This window comes from Dipodomys merriami, unplaced genomic scaffold (genome assembly GCF_024711535.1).
Source record: "Dipodomys merriami isolate MVZ:Mamm:240054 unplaced genomic scaffold, mDipMer1.0.p SCAF_408, whole genome shotgun sequence".
NCBI classification, from domain to species: Eukaryota; Metazoa; Chordata; class Mammalia; order Rodentia; family Heteromyidae; genus Dipodomys; species Dipodomys merriami.
Window position 1 is genome coordinate 406,920 of NW_027205693.1, and position 13,495 is coordinate 420,414.

The window sequence follows — 13,495 nt, forward strand, 5'->3', positions numbered from 1 at the left end:
GCCCGTTGGCCTTTGTGTCCCTGTTATGCGAGGTTTATCGGTGAATTCGGGGAGAACAGGACACAGTCGCATAACCGGGCTGGCCAAGAACGAGGCGTCCAATCCCTTCTGCTCACGTTACTGGGGCTAATACCCAAGGTCCCCGCTGAGAGGTTTACATGACTCTTTCTGGTCATGTAATTGCCCATAGTGATCGCCCATTGTCCTCTGGTGCACCTGTGGTCGGCTTTCTGCCCAAGCAGCTTAGACTACAGTGAAAGAAATGGACTGACCCTCCTAGAACCCACCCGCCACACCGTGCCCTCCCACAATCCCAGCCTGCTGGGGGCTGAGGGAGGATCGTGGGTCTGAGGCCAGCCTGGGCTGCACAGACTGTCTCAAAAAGAAGGAGGAGGAGGAGGAGGAGGAGGAGGAGGAGGAGGAGGAGGAGGAGGAGGAGGAGGAGGAGGAGGAGGAGGAGGAGGAGGAGGAGGAGGAGGAGGAGGAGGAGGAGGAGGAGGAGGAGGAGGAGGAGGAGGAGGAGGAGGAGGAGGAGGAGGAGGAGGAGGAGGAGGAGGAGGAGGAGGAGGAGGAGGAGATGGTTTCCATCCTAGATCAAACCACCCAGCTCAGGGGAAAGCTTTGCTTCCTTTATGTTGTATGGCCAGGATGCATTCCCCGCCCCCCCCCCGCCCCTCCATGCTCGGGTCATTTCTGGGGATCTTCCTTTGTATTTTCGCCAGGCACTAAATGAGATACAACTGTCAAGTTCTTCCACATTATGAAATGTGGCTGGTGGGCAATTTTCAGACCATGTGGCTCACTTTGAATTTACAACTGGGGGAGGGGGAGGTCCCACAGAGCCACCTGCTCTCTCTCACACACACACACACACACACACACACACACACACACACACTTAAGCTCCTGCTGGTTCTTAAGTACAATAAAGCCCTCTCGGCCCGTGTGAGTGGTTCACGTCTGTCATCCCAGTTACTGTGGAGGTTGAGACCTGAGGATGGCGGTTCAAAGCCAGCCCCAGAGGAGACAGGAAGACGCTTATCTCCAAGAAACCATGGGGAAAAAAAGCAAGAAATGGAGCTGTGGCTCAAGTGGTAAAGCACCGGCTTGAGCAAAAGCAGCTCAGGGACAGCGCCCAGGCCCTGAGTTCAAGGCCCAGGACTGGCTCAAAAGATGGAGAGCTGGCAGGGGGACACCTGGGCCCCTGGCAGGTGGGCATGGGGGGGAGGGAGGAGAGGGCGGGGAGGGGAGGGGCAGGAAGGTCCCTGTGACGTCAGCACTGTGATGTCAGCACTGTGACGTCACAGAGCCGGCCCGCCCAGCTCTGCGGGACATCCTGCCCGGCCCCTGCCAGCCTCCATTCACCATCTGACTCCTCTGCGGGCAGAAGGGGGGAACCTGCTCATCCCCGCCGCTCAGCCTCAGTCTACCTCAGCTGAGCAAGACCCAGGCAGACAGACACACAGCACAACCCGCCGCAGCGCTTCCCCGTGTATGCGCCAGCCCTCCCAGCCGACTCGAAATGTTTGTGTCACCCCGAAGGTAAGCTCCCCCTAGCCCCCCATCACCCCGCCAGCTCCACACAGCCACAGCCCCCCACACACACCCAGGACCCCCCACCGCCAGCACCCCACCATCCCCTCCAGTGAGCTTTACTGTGTCCCTACCACGGCGAGTTTCCAGAAGCTTCTGTGTCTTTTGCTTCTTTTTCCTCCTCTTCCTCTCTGCCCAGTGCCCCTGGCCACAGATCTTTTCTTCTCTTTTTTTCTGTGTGCGGTCATGCGCCACAGACCCGGTCCCCAGCCACACGCCGGCCCTGGCCACGACCCTCGTGGTGGCCAGCGTGGAAGATGCTGGCAGAGAGAAAGAGCAGGGAATCACCAACCCACCCCATGTCCCTGCCCTGAGCCGGCTGGCGGGAACCCGGCCTTGGTCTCTGAGAATCTGGATCTTCAGGAATCTTTCTAGATCCTTCCAGAGAGTAAAGGAGGCTAGCCTTGTTCAGGGCAGGGTTGACCTGCCTCCCCAGGACAGCCAATGCGTCCTTTCTCCAATGTCTTTCGGGAACATGAAGTTCAGCCTGGCTGAGGAGCCCCGCACACGTGTGTACACACACACACACACACGCATGCACACACGCACACGCATGCAGCAAGGAAGCACAGCGTTGAGCAGGGGGAGGTGGGATGTTCAGAAAGACTAGAAAACCCAGGAGGCCTTGTGGGGCTGGAGCAGAACCGGTGTCATTGAAGAGCCACCCAGGGCTTCCCAGATCCTGATGAGCTAGGATGGAGAGAACCTTCCAGAAGCAAAGCTGGGCGTGGGCAGGGGTAGACTTTGACCACTGGTTTTCTGGGAGAATCACAGTGTAGTTGGTGAGCCCCAAGCACCCAGCACCCAACACCCAGCACCCTGCCCCGGCACCCAGTACCCAGCACCCAGCACCCTGCCCCGGCACCCAGCACCCAGCACCCAGCACCCTGCCCCGGCACCCAACACCCAGCACCCTGCCCCGGCACCCAGTACCCAGCACCCAGCACCCTGCCCCGGCACCCAACACCCAGCACCCAGCACCCTGCCCGGCACCCAGTACCCAGCACCCAGCACCCTGCCCCGGCATCCAGGGCCCAGCACCCAGCGCCCTGCCCCGGCATCCAGGGCCCAGCACCCAGCACCCAGCACCCAGCCCCAGCACCCAGCACCCAGCACCCAGCCCCGGCATCCAGCACCCAGCACCCAGCACCCAGCACCCTGCCCCGGCATCCAGCACCCAGCACCCAGCACCCAGCACCCTGCCCTGGCATCCAGGGCCCAGTAGGCCTCCTTCCATGCGCCCCCTCATGTACCCCCTTATCCAGTGCACCCGGGGGGAGGCCAGGGAAGAATTTGGGGCCCCGTGGACCCCCCCCGGCGTCTTTAGGGGAACTAGAGGAGGTCGGGCCTGGCTTTGGGGGGTCCACGGGGACCCTGGGCAGTCACGGACCCTGGATCGGGGTCAGGGGTCGGGGTCAGAGGCCAGGGGACCCCCCCAGGCGGCAACACAGGGCCGCGTCTGCAGCCCCAACCGTCTCACAATTCAAAACCGCGTCGTCCCTCCGCACCCCACCGTCGCCATGGCAACCACTGCCCAGTGAGGGGGGCGTGGCCAGGAGGTGAGGCTAGGGCGGGGCTGGGGAGGGGCGGGGCGGGGCCTTGCCGGTGGGTGGGGCCCAGGGGGGGGCCTTGTGGAGAGGGCGGGGCCCGGATGAAGGGGAGGGTCTTGTTGAAAGGGCGGGGCCGTTGAAGGGGCGGGGCCTTGTTGGAGGCGGGGCCCAGTTGACGGGGCGGGGCCTTGCTGAGGGGCGGGGCCCGGGAGAGGGTCCGGAGAAGGGGGGGAGGGAGGGGTGGAAGAGGTTCCCCGGGAAGGGGGGTCCCCGTTCTTCCTTGGCCTCCTCCGGCTGCGGCGGCAACCCCTGGGCAGGGCTGGCCTGCGGGATGATGGCCGTGCGGCGCTGGGGGGGACTGGGGCCCCCTCCCCTCCACTGGGATGAACTGGGGCCCCCTCCCCTCCCCTCCGCTGGGGTGAACTGGGGGCCCCTCCCCTCCACTGGGGTGAACTGGGGCCCCCTCCCCTCCCCTCCGCTGGGGTGAACTGGGGCCCCCTCCCCTCCCCTCCGCTGGGGTGAACTGGGGCCCCCTCCCCTCTGCTGGGGTGAACTGGGGCCCCCTCCCCTCCACTGGGGTGAACTGGGGCCCCCTCCCCTCCACTGGGGTGAACTGGGGCCCCCTCCCCTCCCCTCCACTGGGGTGAACTGGGGCCCCCTCCCCTCCACTGGGGTGAACTGGGGCCCCCTCCCCTCCACTGGGGTGAACTGGGGCCCCCTCCCCTCCGCTGGGGTGAACTGGGGCCCCCTCCCCTCCGCTGGGGTGAACTGGGGCCCCCCTCCCCTCCGCTGGGGTGAACTGGGGCCCCCTCCCCTCCGCTGGGGTGAACTGGGGCCCCCACCCCCCGGGGGCCCCGGGCGCCCCCCCATCCCCTCCCCGCCGCAGGGTCACAGTGCCCCGTGGGAAGGCCTTGCCTGGCCATGGGACGGGGCCTGAGCCCCACCCTACAGTGGAAACTGTCAGGAGCCCAGCAAAACCTGGAAGGTTCTGGATGCGATCATCGGGTGAGCAGTCACCCCGCTGGGAAAAGGACTGGGCGCGGCCCCAGGGAGTGAAGATAACGGGGCCTGCGGCTCTGCAGTGTTCCTCGAGAGTGTGCGTGTGTGTGTGTGTGTGTGTGTGTGTGTGTGAGAGAGAGAGAGAGAGAGAGAGACAAAGAGACACACACACAGACAGAGAGACAGAGACAGAGAGACAGAATTGTCTGCTCCACACCCAGGCTGTTTGGGTTCTGTTTGCTGCATCTCAAGCCTCAGTTTCCCCGTCATGTTCTGGAGTCTTGGTGGTGGTTAAAACACAACCACAGCCAAGTGAGCCAAGCCAGGCCTGGCATCCCAGCCACTCAGGAGGCTGAGATCAGAGGATCGCGGTTCAAAGCCAGCCTGGGCAGGAAGGTCCGTGACACTCTGATCTCCCATGAACCACCAGAAAACCAGAGGTGGCGCTGTGGCTCAAGGGGTAGAGCACCAGCCTTGAGTGAAAGAGCTCAGGGACAGCGCCCAGGCCCTGAGTTCAAGAGCCAGGACCGACACAGGCACACATCTGAGCCACTCCAGCCTTCTCCTAGACAGCAGGAGTGAGTTCAGAGGGTGGCAGATGACAGGGATTAGAACTGGAATTGGGCTGGGAAGGAGAAAGACACCCTGCTGCATAGCATCGCCCCAGGCTTCCTGGGCCTGGCTCTAGATTTGCATCACCCCTGCGGGGTGCTCACCACCGCTGACTCCTAGAGAGCACACACGGGTGGGTGTGGGTGTGGATGTTGCACGGCCGTGGTTTCTCCATGCACGTCTGGTAAAAAGTAGATTCATTCTCAGCGCAAGGCAGGCCCAGCCCCTGGCTCTGTGACGTCATAAGGGCTGAAGCACCCCCTATCCGCAGCCCGGGACACCCCCATGGGCACCTGCCTGGTACCCTGGGCGGTTTCTCAGATACGGGGGTCTCTGCACCCCCACCCCCACCCAGGGCCCACTCCGGAAAGCTGCCAGCTGCACCCCCAGCCCTCGCGTGCCCTTTGGGTTGTCCAGCCATTACTTTTTGTTGTTGTTGCTCTCCAGGGAAGAAAAGAAAAAACGAACCCTTGCCCTGAGCACAATAAAAGGAAGTGAGCAGGGCGTGGAGGGCCGAGAAATTCATGTTCTGTCAAAAAGAGGAAATTAGACACTGGAGTGGCGGGGGGGGGGGGGGGGGGGGGGGTGACAGGGTCCTGGGGATTGGGGGGGATGGAGTCAAGGCTGGTCATAAACCACGGCTGGCCATGCACCCCAAAAGGGCCGGGCCGGGGGGGAGGGGCATGAACCCAGACTTCACAGAGGCCTACAATAATAATAATAATAATAATAATGCAAAAATGACTTGTTTAAAGTCAGTAACAGGGTCTTCAGAGCAGGCCCAGGAAGTTGGGGGGACCCCACAGGGCCGGAGCTGGCTCCATGGGGATCCGGGCAGTGCCCTGCCCCCTCGCTCAGGGCCACCACCCCCCTTTGTCCCAGGGAGGGCCGGGAGGGGTGTGGTGGGGGGTGCGGTTTATAGGCCCAGGCCGTAAAAGCGAAGCAGAGGCCGCGCCAGCCCGTGACTCAGGCAGGAAGTGAGGCTTGGCTGCGAGAATTGGGAGGGAAAAGAATTGCCCGCTGTCCCCAGTGGGGTGGGGTGGGGTGGGGTGGGAGTAGGGAGGACGAGACTCAGGAGAGAGGAATGCACACGGGTCAGGCCCCACTGCTGAGGAGTGGACGCAATTGCACGCGCGCACACACAAGTGTGGCAGGAAATAAGACTGTAATAAAGGGGCCGGACCAGGAGGGGCCACGGTGGGGCCTGAATTCCACAAGGCTCACACACACACACACACACACACACCACACACACACACACACACACACACACACACACACACACACACACACGCATGCATGCCTTTCTGGTGCAGGGGGGTGGCGATGAGGGCCTGGGAAGGGAGTCCCCCTACCCTGGGAAAAGTTGGGAGCAGCCAGCAGCCTCCACCCGGCTCCGGGAGAGGGGGACAGCGTGAACACGCAGGGGGACAGCGCCCCCTAGTGTCCGGGCCGGGCGGCCGGGCGGCCAGCAGACCTGTGGAGTCCCTGCAGTCAGGAGCCCTGCCTTTACCTCCCCATTGGCTCACAGATGGACGGGGCGGGGCAGGGTGCCCTCAGGGTTTTGTGGGATGAGCGCCAGCTGGTGCCATTTTACGAGAATTCCCTAGACGTGGATGGAGAGCTTCCTTTAAAGAAAAAAACAGCAGCCAGGTGCTGGTGGCTGCCGCCCGCTGAGCTCAATACTCAGGAGGCTGAGGTCTGAGGACTAAGGTCCTGGGGCTTGAACTCAGGGCCTGGGCGCTGTCCCTGAGCTCTTGGCTCAAGACTGGTGCTCTACCTCTTGAGCCATAGCACCATTCTGGCTTTTTGGTGGTTTATTGGAGATCAGTCTCACAGACTTTCCTGCCCGGGCTGGCTTTGAACCGCAATCCTCAGACCTCAGCCTCCTGAGTAGCTGGGGTGACAGGCATGAGCCACTGGTGCCCGGCTTTCCATGAGACTCTTTCTTTATCTCCCATGGAAGCCCCCAAAAGCCAGATGCAGAGCTGTGGCTCAAGTGGTAGAGCACCAGCCTTGAGTTAGATAGAAGAAAGCGGGGAGAAAAGCCAAGGAGAAACACTCAGGCCCTGAGTTCAAGCCCTGGTGCTGGCACAAGGAAAAGAAAACAGAAAGAGAAAAACAAAAGGAGGGAGGGAGGGAAGGAAGGAAGGGAGGGAGGGAGGGAGGAAGGAAGGAAGGAAGGAAGGAAGGAAGGAAGGAAGGAAGGGAGGAAGGAAGGAAGGGAGGAAGGAAGGAAGGAAGGGAGGGAGGGAGGGCAGGCATGAGGGAGGGAGGGAGGGAGGGGAGGGGGAGGGAGGGAGGGAGCAGCTGTTTGGGTGGGAATCCCCTCTCTCAGGGGAGGGGAAGGAAGGGTGGGCAGCCAATGGGGGCACCTGCGTCTGTCCGGCCAGGTGGGCACGGAACGCCCTCCCATAAATCAACACGGTTCCAGGTGGGAAGACCTGGTGACCGGTGGCTAGATCCGCTAGATCCGCGCAGCCTTGTTGGTTTGGGTGGAAAATCTTGGCTACGGGTGTGTGTGTGTGTGTGTGTGTGTGTGTGTGTGTGTGTGTGTGTGTGTGTGTGTGTGTGTGTGTGTGAAAAGCTTTCGTTCCTCTGGTTGGGAGTTAGGACTGGACTGTCGTGAGATCCTGCCTCTGCCAGCCTCCCTGGGCCTCCCCTTCCGGTCCTCCATCCACTTGGCCTCCTTTGCCCGCCCAACACTTTCATTTCTCTCTTTCTTTTTTTCTTTCAAGGTCCGAGATTGGGACTCGAGCTCAGTACCTAACTCTTTTTGCTGTTTGGCTAGGTGCTCTACCAACTGAGCCACGCCTCCAGTCCAACCCTTTCAGCTGTCCCTGTGGAGGGAAATCCTTGGTTATCCCTCCTTGAAGTGGGGGGGGGCTGTGGCTCCCAGACTCTTGGGGGACTCACATTGCGGGGGATCCCCGAGGTCCATCGAGAGGACTTGTGTGTTGCTGGACAGTCCAGCCCAGCCCTAGGAGATTCAGCAGCTAAATCATTACTTGTACACCTGCCCCTTCCTCCTTTAATCCCGGATCTTCCCCCTCCCCCCCCCCCCCCCGGCAGCTCACTGGCAGTAATGCCACTAAGCAGCTGGGCTGGAATAGCTTGGTCGATTATCTGTTTAATGCCCTCTGGAAGCCTTTAATCAAGACACCGGAGGGGTGGGGTGGGCGGGCGGCTGGGCTCCCTCCCTACGTGAAAACAAGTGGGACCAGAGGCTCGGGCGGCATTCTTCCCTCCTTCCCTCCTTCCCGCCGCAGGACGGAGACCATGGCCAAGGTAACGAGCCTCTTCCCCTTCCATTACACTCCAGATAGACTAGGAGGTGTGCCCCCCTGTCAACTACGCGGCCGAGTTCTGGCGCCGGCTGTTGTAGTCTCGCTGTGAAGAGTCATGGTAGGAAGGGCGAGGGGTGGTGTAGGCTCCGGGTTCTCTGACGATCTATAGAGCAGAGGCCCAGGGTGGGTGTCAGGACTCATGAAGATAGGATTTTTCAGCCAGGCGCCCGCCAGTGGCTCCCGCCTGTCATCCCAGCTACTCAGGAGGCTGAGGTCTGAGGATCGCGGTTCAAAGCCTTGGGGAGACTCTTATATCTAGCAGTCACCAAAAAGCCGGAAGTGGAGCTGTGGTTCAAGTGGTAGAGCGCCAGCCTTGAGTGAAAGAGCTCAGGGACAGCGCCCAGGCCCTGAGTTCAAAGATGGATTTTTCTTTGTGAAATGGGATGTGTTCTTTCTATTGGAGAACTATCTAGATCCTTAGAGAGAGAGAAAAGAAACAAGTTGGGCAATGTAGGGAATGGGTGTTGATGGGTCTTGGGAAAGTTCTTGAGGGAGATCCACTTCACAAGATTCCGTCGTCGGCCGAGCACTGGCGTACACGCCTGTAATCTAGCACCAGGGAGGCAAAGCAGGAGGACTGAGCTGCTGGGAGCCACCGGCCTGGTGAGCTTCAAGCCAGCCTGGGCTAATCTTTCGAGACAATGATTGGTGAAGGACCTCCTGGCATCTGTCGGGGTAGAAGCTTCTAGAAGGAATCGGTATGAGCTATCCAACTCCTTTATCCCCAGTTCCGGAGGAATCGCCCCCTTTCCTAACTTGGTGTAACTTGTGATGGGTCGAGTGTGTGGAGTTAACATCTGATGTGATTGGTGGGAGAGAAATTTCCAGACAGTGGGGGGCCGGGGAGGGGGGAACGCAGCCCTGCCTTAAATCCTGAGCTCGTTCTTCTGCAGAATAGCAGTTGCCGCTTCCCCCCCTCCAAAAAAAAAACACCATGGGTCCTAGGTGGCCCATGGATGCACGTGTGACCCATAAGATCTGGGGAGGGGCGGGGGCCACCTGGGAGGCTGAGATCCGGAGGATCGAGGTTCAAAGCCAGCCCGGAGCAGGAAAGCCCATGAGACTCTGATCTCCAATGAACCACCAGAAAACCAGAAGTGGAGCTGTGGCTCAAGCGGTAGAGCACCAGCCTTGAGCAAGAAAGCTCAGGGACAGCGCCCAGGCCCTGAGTTCAAGCCCCAGGAGGGACCAAAATAAGATTTGTGGGTTGGGGGGCATGGTCAGGGCGTGCTGCGTGGGGCGTCGGGGTGGTGCTGGCCGGTGGGCGTCTGTCTCGGGTTGCTCTGGGGACCGCGCTTCTGTCTGGGCTGCTGGATGACCGGTGCGCACCACATTAATCCCCGACGATGAGGGCTGTGGCTCCAGGCTGAGCCCCGATCGCTGGTCGTGGGGGGGAGAGGCGGGGGGATTTGTGGGCTTCATTACCGGCTGCAGTCTTAGGCACCCTGATCTCCAAGGCTAAGCCGATGGAGCCCCCATGGCTCCTGAGAGCTCAGATGGTTTGTTTTACGAAGCATCTGTGAGCAGCCCGGCGCCAGCTTCTGTCCGGTTCTGTTCCCATCCATTCCGGATTCACCCATGGACCCATCAAGTGCCGTCCCGGTTACAGTGTGCCAACAGGATATTAATACATGGAGGCTCCGGCCCGAGCTGCACAGGGCCGGGGTGGGGGTGGGGGGTTAGGGCTGGGAGTGAGGCTGGGGATGGAGGATCTGTCTGCTGAGCCTGGCCGGGAGCATGGTGCTGACCACACTTGCTCCCTCTTGCCAGCTGTGCCCAGTAGAGGGCGCCAGTGGAACCTCGGGGGACCTAGAGACTCCCATGACCACCTCATTATGTGGCCAGGGGTGAGCCTCCTCGCATCTGTGACTCCTCAGGTCTGGGCCTCCTCTGGTCCGGGCCTCCATGGCCAGGTCTCCTCTGGTCTGGGCCTCCTCTGGGGTCCGGGTCTCCTCGGGTCTGGGCCTACGGGGTCGAGCCTCCACGGGGCTAGGCCTGTGGGGTCTGGGCCTCCACGGCCGGGCCTCCGCGAGGCTGGGCCTCCACGGCCGGGCCAAGCCTCACCGCTGCTCCCCCCACAGATGGAGCTCCCGCAGGGCCCCCCTGGCCAACGCGCCCGCCTGCCTGCCCTCCTCAGCCTGCTATCACTCGGCCTCTCCGCAGCATCCCTGCTCAGCGACCGGTGGTTTGTGGGCACACAGAAGGTGCCCAAGCCCGTGTGCGGGAAAAGTGTGGCAGCCGAATGCCCTGAGCTGCCAGTGCCCCTGGACGGGGATGTCGCCAACGCATCCGCCGCGGCGGTGGTACAACTCAGCTGGGCGGCTGGGGATGACGGCTTCGCCTTCCCTGCCTTCCACAGTGGCCTGTGGCTATCCTGTGAGGAGACCGTGGAAGGGCCAGGTGCGGGTGGTAACCCCTGGCGGGGGGGGCGGGGGGTAGGCATCCACGCAGACAGCTCAGACCAGGCCAGAAGGCCCCACTCCACAGACGTGAGAGCCGGGCTCGGCGGCGCACGCCTGTCATCCCAGCCCCTCGGGGTGTGGGGAGGCTGAGATCTTGAGGACTGTGGTTCGAAGCCAGCCCGGGCGGGGGAGTCTGGTGAGAGACGATGGTCTCCAATGAACCGGCGCAAAGCTAGACGTTGGGGGTGTGGCCCGAGCGGCAGAGCGCCGGACTCGGGTGACAAAGCCCCACGCGCGCGCGTGTGTTACAGGGGAGAAATGCCGAAGTTCCACCGAACTCACACCACCAGCCCAGAGAGGTGAGAAAGGATTACTGGAACCTTCCACGGTGCAAGGCCCACGTGACGCCCCTCTCCGACCTGGAGGGGAGCGGTTAATGGAGACGTCCCTCCTCCCCCACCCCCCCTTGGGGCGCCCGGCAAGTATGTACCCCCCCGTTCCCACCACCCTCCCCCCTCCCATCACCCTCCCCCCCTCCCACCGCCCTCCCCCCTCCCCGCCTGCCCACCCGTGGCGTGGGCTTCTCCAGATCTAGGTGGCCCTGTCACCTCTCCTCTCTTCCTTCCCTCGGGGTGAGGGAAGTGTTTCCTAGATGCAAACCAGCAGTGGCGGGGAGGGGGGGGACCAGGGAGAAGGGAGGGTCACAGGTGCAACGTCCACCCCCAGCTCCAATGGGCCACCTTGGAAAAGCCTAGAATCTCCCCACCCCACCCCACCCCACACACCACATACTGCCGATTGCTTTCCTTTTGTCAAATAAAAAAATGAAAAGGAAGCTGGGCTCACGCCTGTCATCCCAGCTGCTCAGGAGGCTGAGAGCTGAGGATCACGGTTCAAAGCCAGCCCGGGCAGGAAAGTCCAAGAGACTCTGATCTCCAATAAAATACTCAGAAAACCAGAAGTGGCGCTGTGGCTCAGGTGGTAGAGCGCCAGCTTTGAGCTAAGAGCTCAGGGACAGCGCTCAGGCCCCGAGTTCAAGCCCCACGACTGACAAAAATTAATAAAAATAAAAAGGAAAGCAATGAAGGGGGGGAGGTGGAAAGAAAAGAGAAATGAAACCAAACCAAGGGGGGGCCGGTGGCTCCCGCCTGTCATCCCAGCTACTCAGGAGGCTGAGATCTGAGGATCTCAGGTCAAAGCCAGCCCTGGGCAGGAAAGTCCATGAGACTCTGATCTCCAGTGAACTAGCAAAAATCAAACTGGAGCCATCCAGTGTGGAGCCATGGCTCGAGTGGTAGAGCGCCGGCCTTGAGTGAAAGAGCTCGGGGATGGCGCCAGGCCCTGAATTCAAACCCTAGCATGGGCACAAAGGAGGAAAGGTGGGGGGAGCAAAGCCCCCGGGAGGGGGAGGTGAACCGTGAACACCAGGTTTTGCACACGGCCCTTGGTTTGCACACGGCCATGGGCAAAGACAAGCGGTTCCCCGGTGGCTGCGGCGTCCGTGGCGCGTGACCGCGGGCGCCGTGTCCCCTGTGTCCCCCCCGCAGCCATCCTCTGTCTCGCCCTGGGGTCCCAGGCCGCCCACCTCGGCCTTGAACTCCTCAGCGTGGTCCTGCTGCTGAGCCATCTGCTGCTGGTGCGCCGCGCGGGCTGCGGGCTGCAGCTCAGCGCCTTCGCCGCCGTCTGCTCTGTCCTGTCGGGTGAGGGGCCCAGGGCGGGCGGGGCGGGGGGGGGTCACCGTGGCCAGCAAGGAGACGCCCCCCCCCTTTTAGATTGCCCCCCGGCCCCGGGAAATGGGGAAGAGGAGGGTGATGGATGCTAGGCCCAGTTTCACGCAGGATGAAGGTGGGTAGCTTCCAGGTAGCAGTCTCTCAGGCTCATCCTCCCATTCCCTCCTTTTCCTTGTCCCCCGTACCCCCTGACTGCAGGCCTTCTGGGCATGGTGGCCCACATGATGTACTCCCAAGTCTTCCAGGCAACCGCCAACCTAGGTCCGGAGGACTGGAGACCCCACGCTTGGACTTACGGCTGGGCCTTCTAGTGAGTGCCTGCCGTCCCGGCCCCACCCCATCCCCGCCCCCCACCCGGGCAGCCCTTCCCCCCCCAACCTTGGTCTGTGGAGGAAGCGGGGTGCTCACGCTCGCTCGTCTGCTCCCGCCCCTAGCACAGCCTGGCTCTCGTTTACCTGCTGCATGGCGTCGGCCGTGACCACCTTCAACACCTACACCAGGACGGCGCTGGGGTTTGCGGGTGGGCTCCACGGGGGCTTCCACGCCGCGCCGCGCCCCTGCCTTCCCCGGCAGCCTCCCTGCGCGCCGCCGCCCGAGGGGCCCCCCCGCGGCTGCCCCCTGTGCCACGAGCCGCCCGTGCGCTCCGTGTCCGCCGGCGTGGATTTCCTCGTGGCCGCCCAGCAAGCCGGCGGCCGGGGCCCGGGGGACCCCACGGGGGCCTCCGTGGAGGAGGAGCAGTGCTAGGGTTCCGGGGCGTGGGGAGCAGGCTGGATCATTACCAACATCTGCTTAAGCCGAAGCCGGTCTTGCACGCGTGATTTGTTTGAGTCGTAACCACCGCAAGGCCGGGGGGGCCATCCGACTCCGTCCCCCCCGGGGCTGCGGGGGGCGGGGCTCAGGGGGGGCAGGCGCCTGCCTGGCAAGCCCCCCAAGTCCTGAGTTCACATCCTAGTAACCCCCATAAAATCCCAATCAATGCCCCCTCCTCCTTCTAAGGGTCTCAGAAACCCAGTGATGGCCGGGCACTGAGGCTTTTCAGGAGGCTGAGATCTGAGGATCCTGGCTCAAGGCCAGCCCAGGCAGGAAAGCCTGTGAACACTCTTCATGAACCACCAGAAAACCGGAAGTGGAGCTGTGACTCAAGTGGTAGAACGCCAGCCTTGAGTGAAAGAGCTCAGGGACGGATGGGTGCCCAGGCCCTGAGTTCAAGCCCCAGGACCGACAGAAACAAAAACAAAGAACCCAGTGATGCCTTGAGAAAT

At 62.2% G+C, this 13,495-nt stretch overlaps 1 protein-coding gene across 1 annotated transcript; it reads left to right on the plus strand.

Annotated features, from left to right (window-relative positions):
- Positions 1-1,331: 1,331 nt before the first annotated feature.
- Positions 1,332-13,032, plus strand: LOC138806800 (germ cell-specific gene 1 protein-like). The gene is made up of 6 exons (XM_069992152.1): positions 1,332-1,542; positions 10,183-10,501; positions 10,815-10,985; positions 12,051-12,203; positions 12,432-12,543; positions 12,668-13,032. The coding sequence occupies exons 1-6, from the start codon at positions 1,495-1,497 to the stop codon at positions 12,975-12,977; spliced, it is 1,113 nt and encodes a 370-aa protein (XP_069848253.1). The 5' UTR covers positions 1,332-1,494; the 3' UTR covers positions 12,978-13,032.
- The last annotated feature ends 463 nt before the right edge of the window (positions 13,033-13,495 follow it).

What these genes read in the sequence shown, in the direction of transcription:
- LOC138806800 (XM_069992152.1), top strand. Translation starts at nt 1,495, where the DNA reads ATGCGCCAGCCCTCCCAGCCGACTCGAAATGTTTGTGTCACCCCGAAG. An exon ending in ATGTTTGTGTCACCCCGAAG is followed by an intron (nt 1,543 to 10,182) that starts GTAAGCTCCCCC and finishes CTCCCCCCACAG; the next exon opens with ATGGAGCTCCCGCAGGGCCC. An exon ending in ACTTACGGCTGGGCCTTCTA is followed by an intron (nt 12,544 to 12,667) that starts GTGAGTGCCTGC and finishes TCCCGCCCCTAG; the next exon opens with CACAGCCTGGCTCTCGTTTA.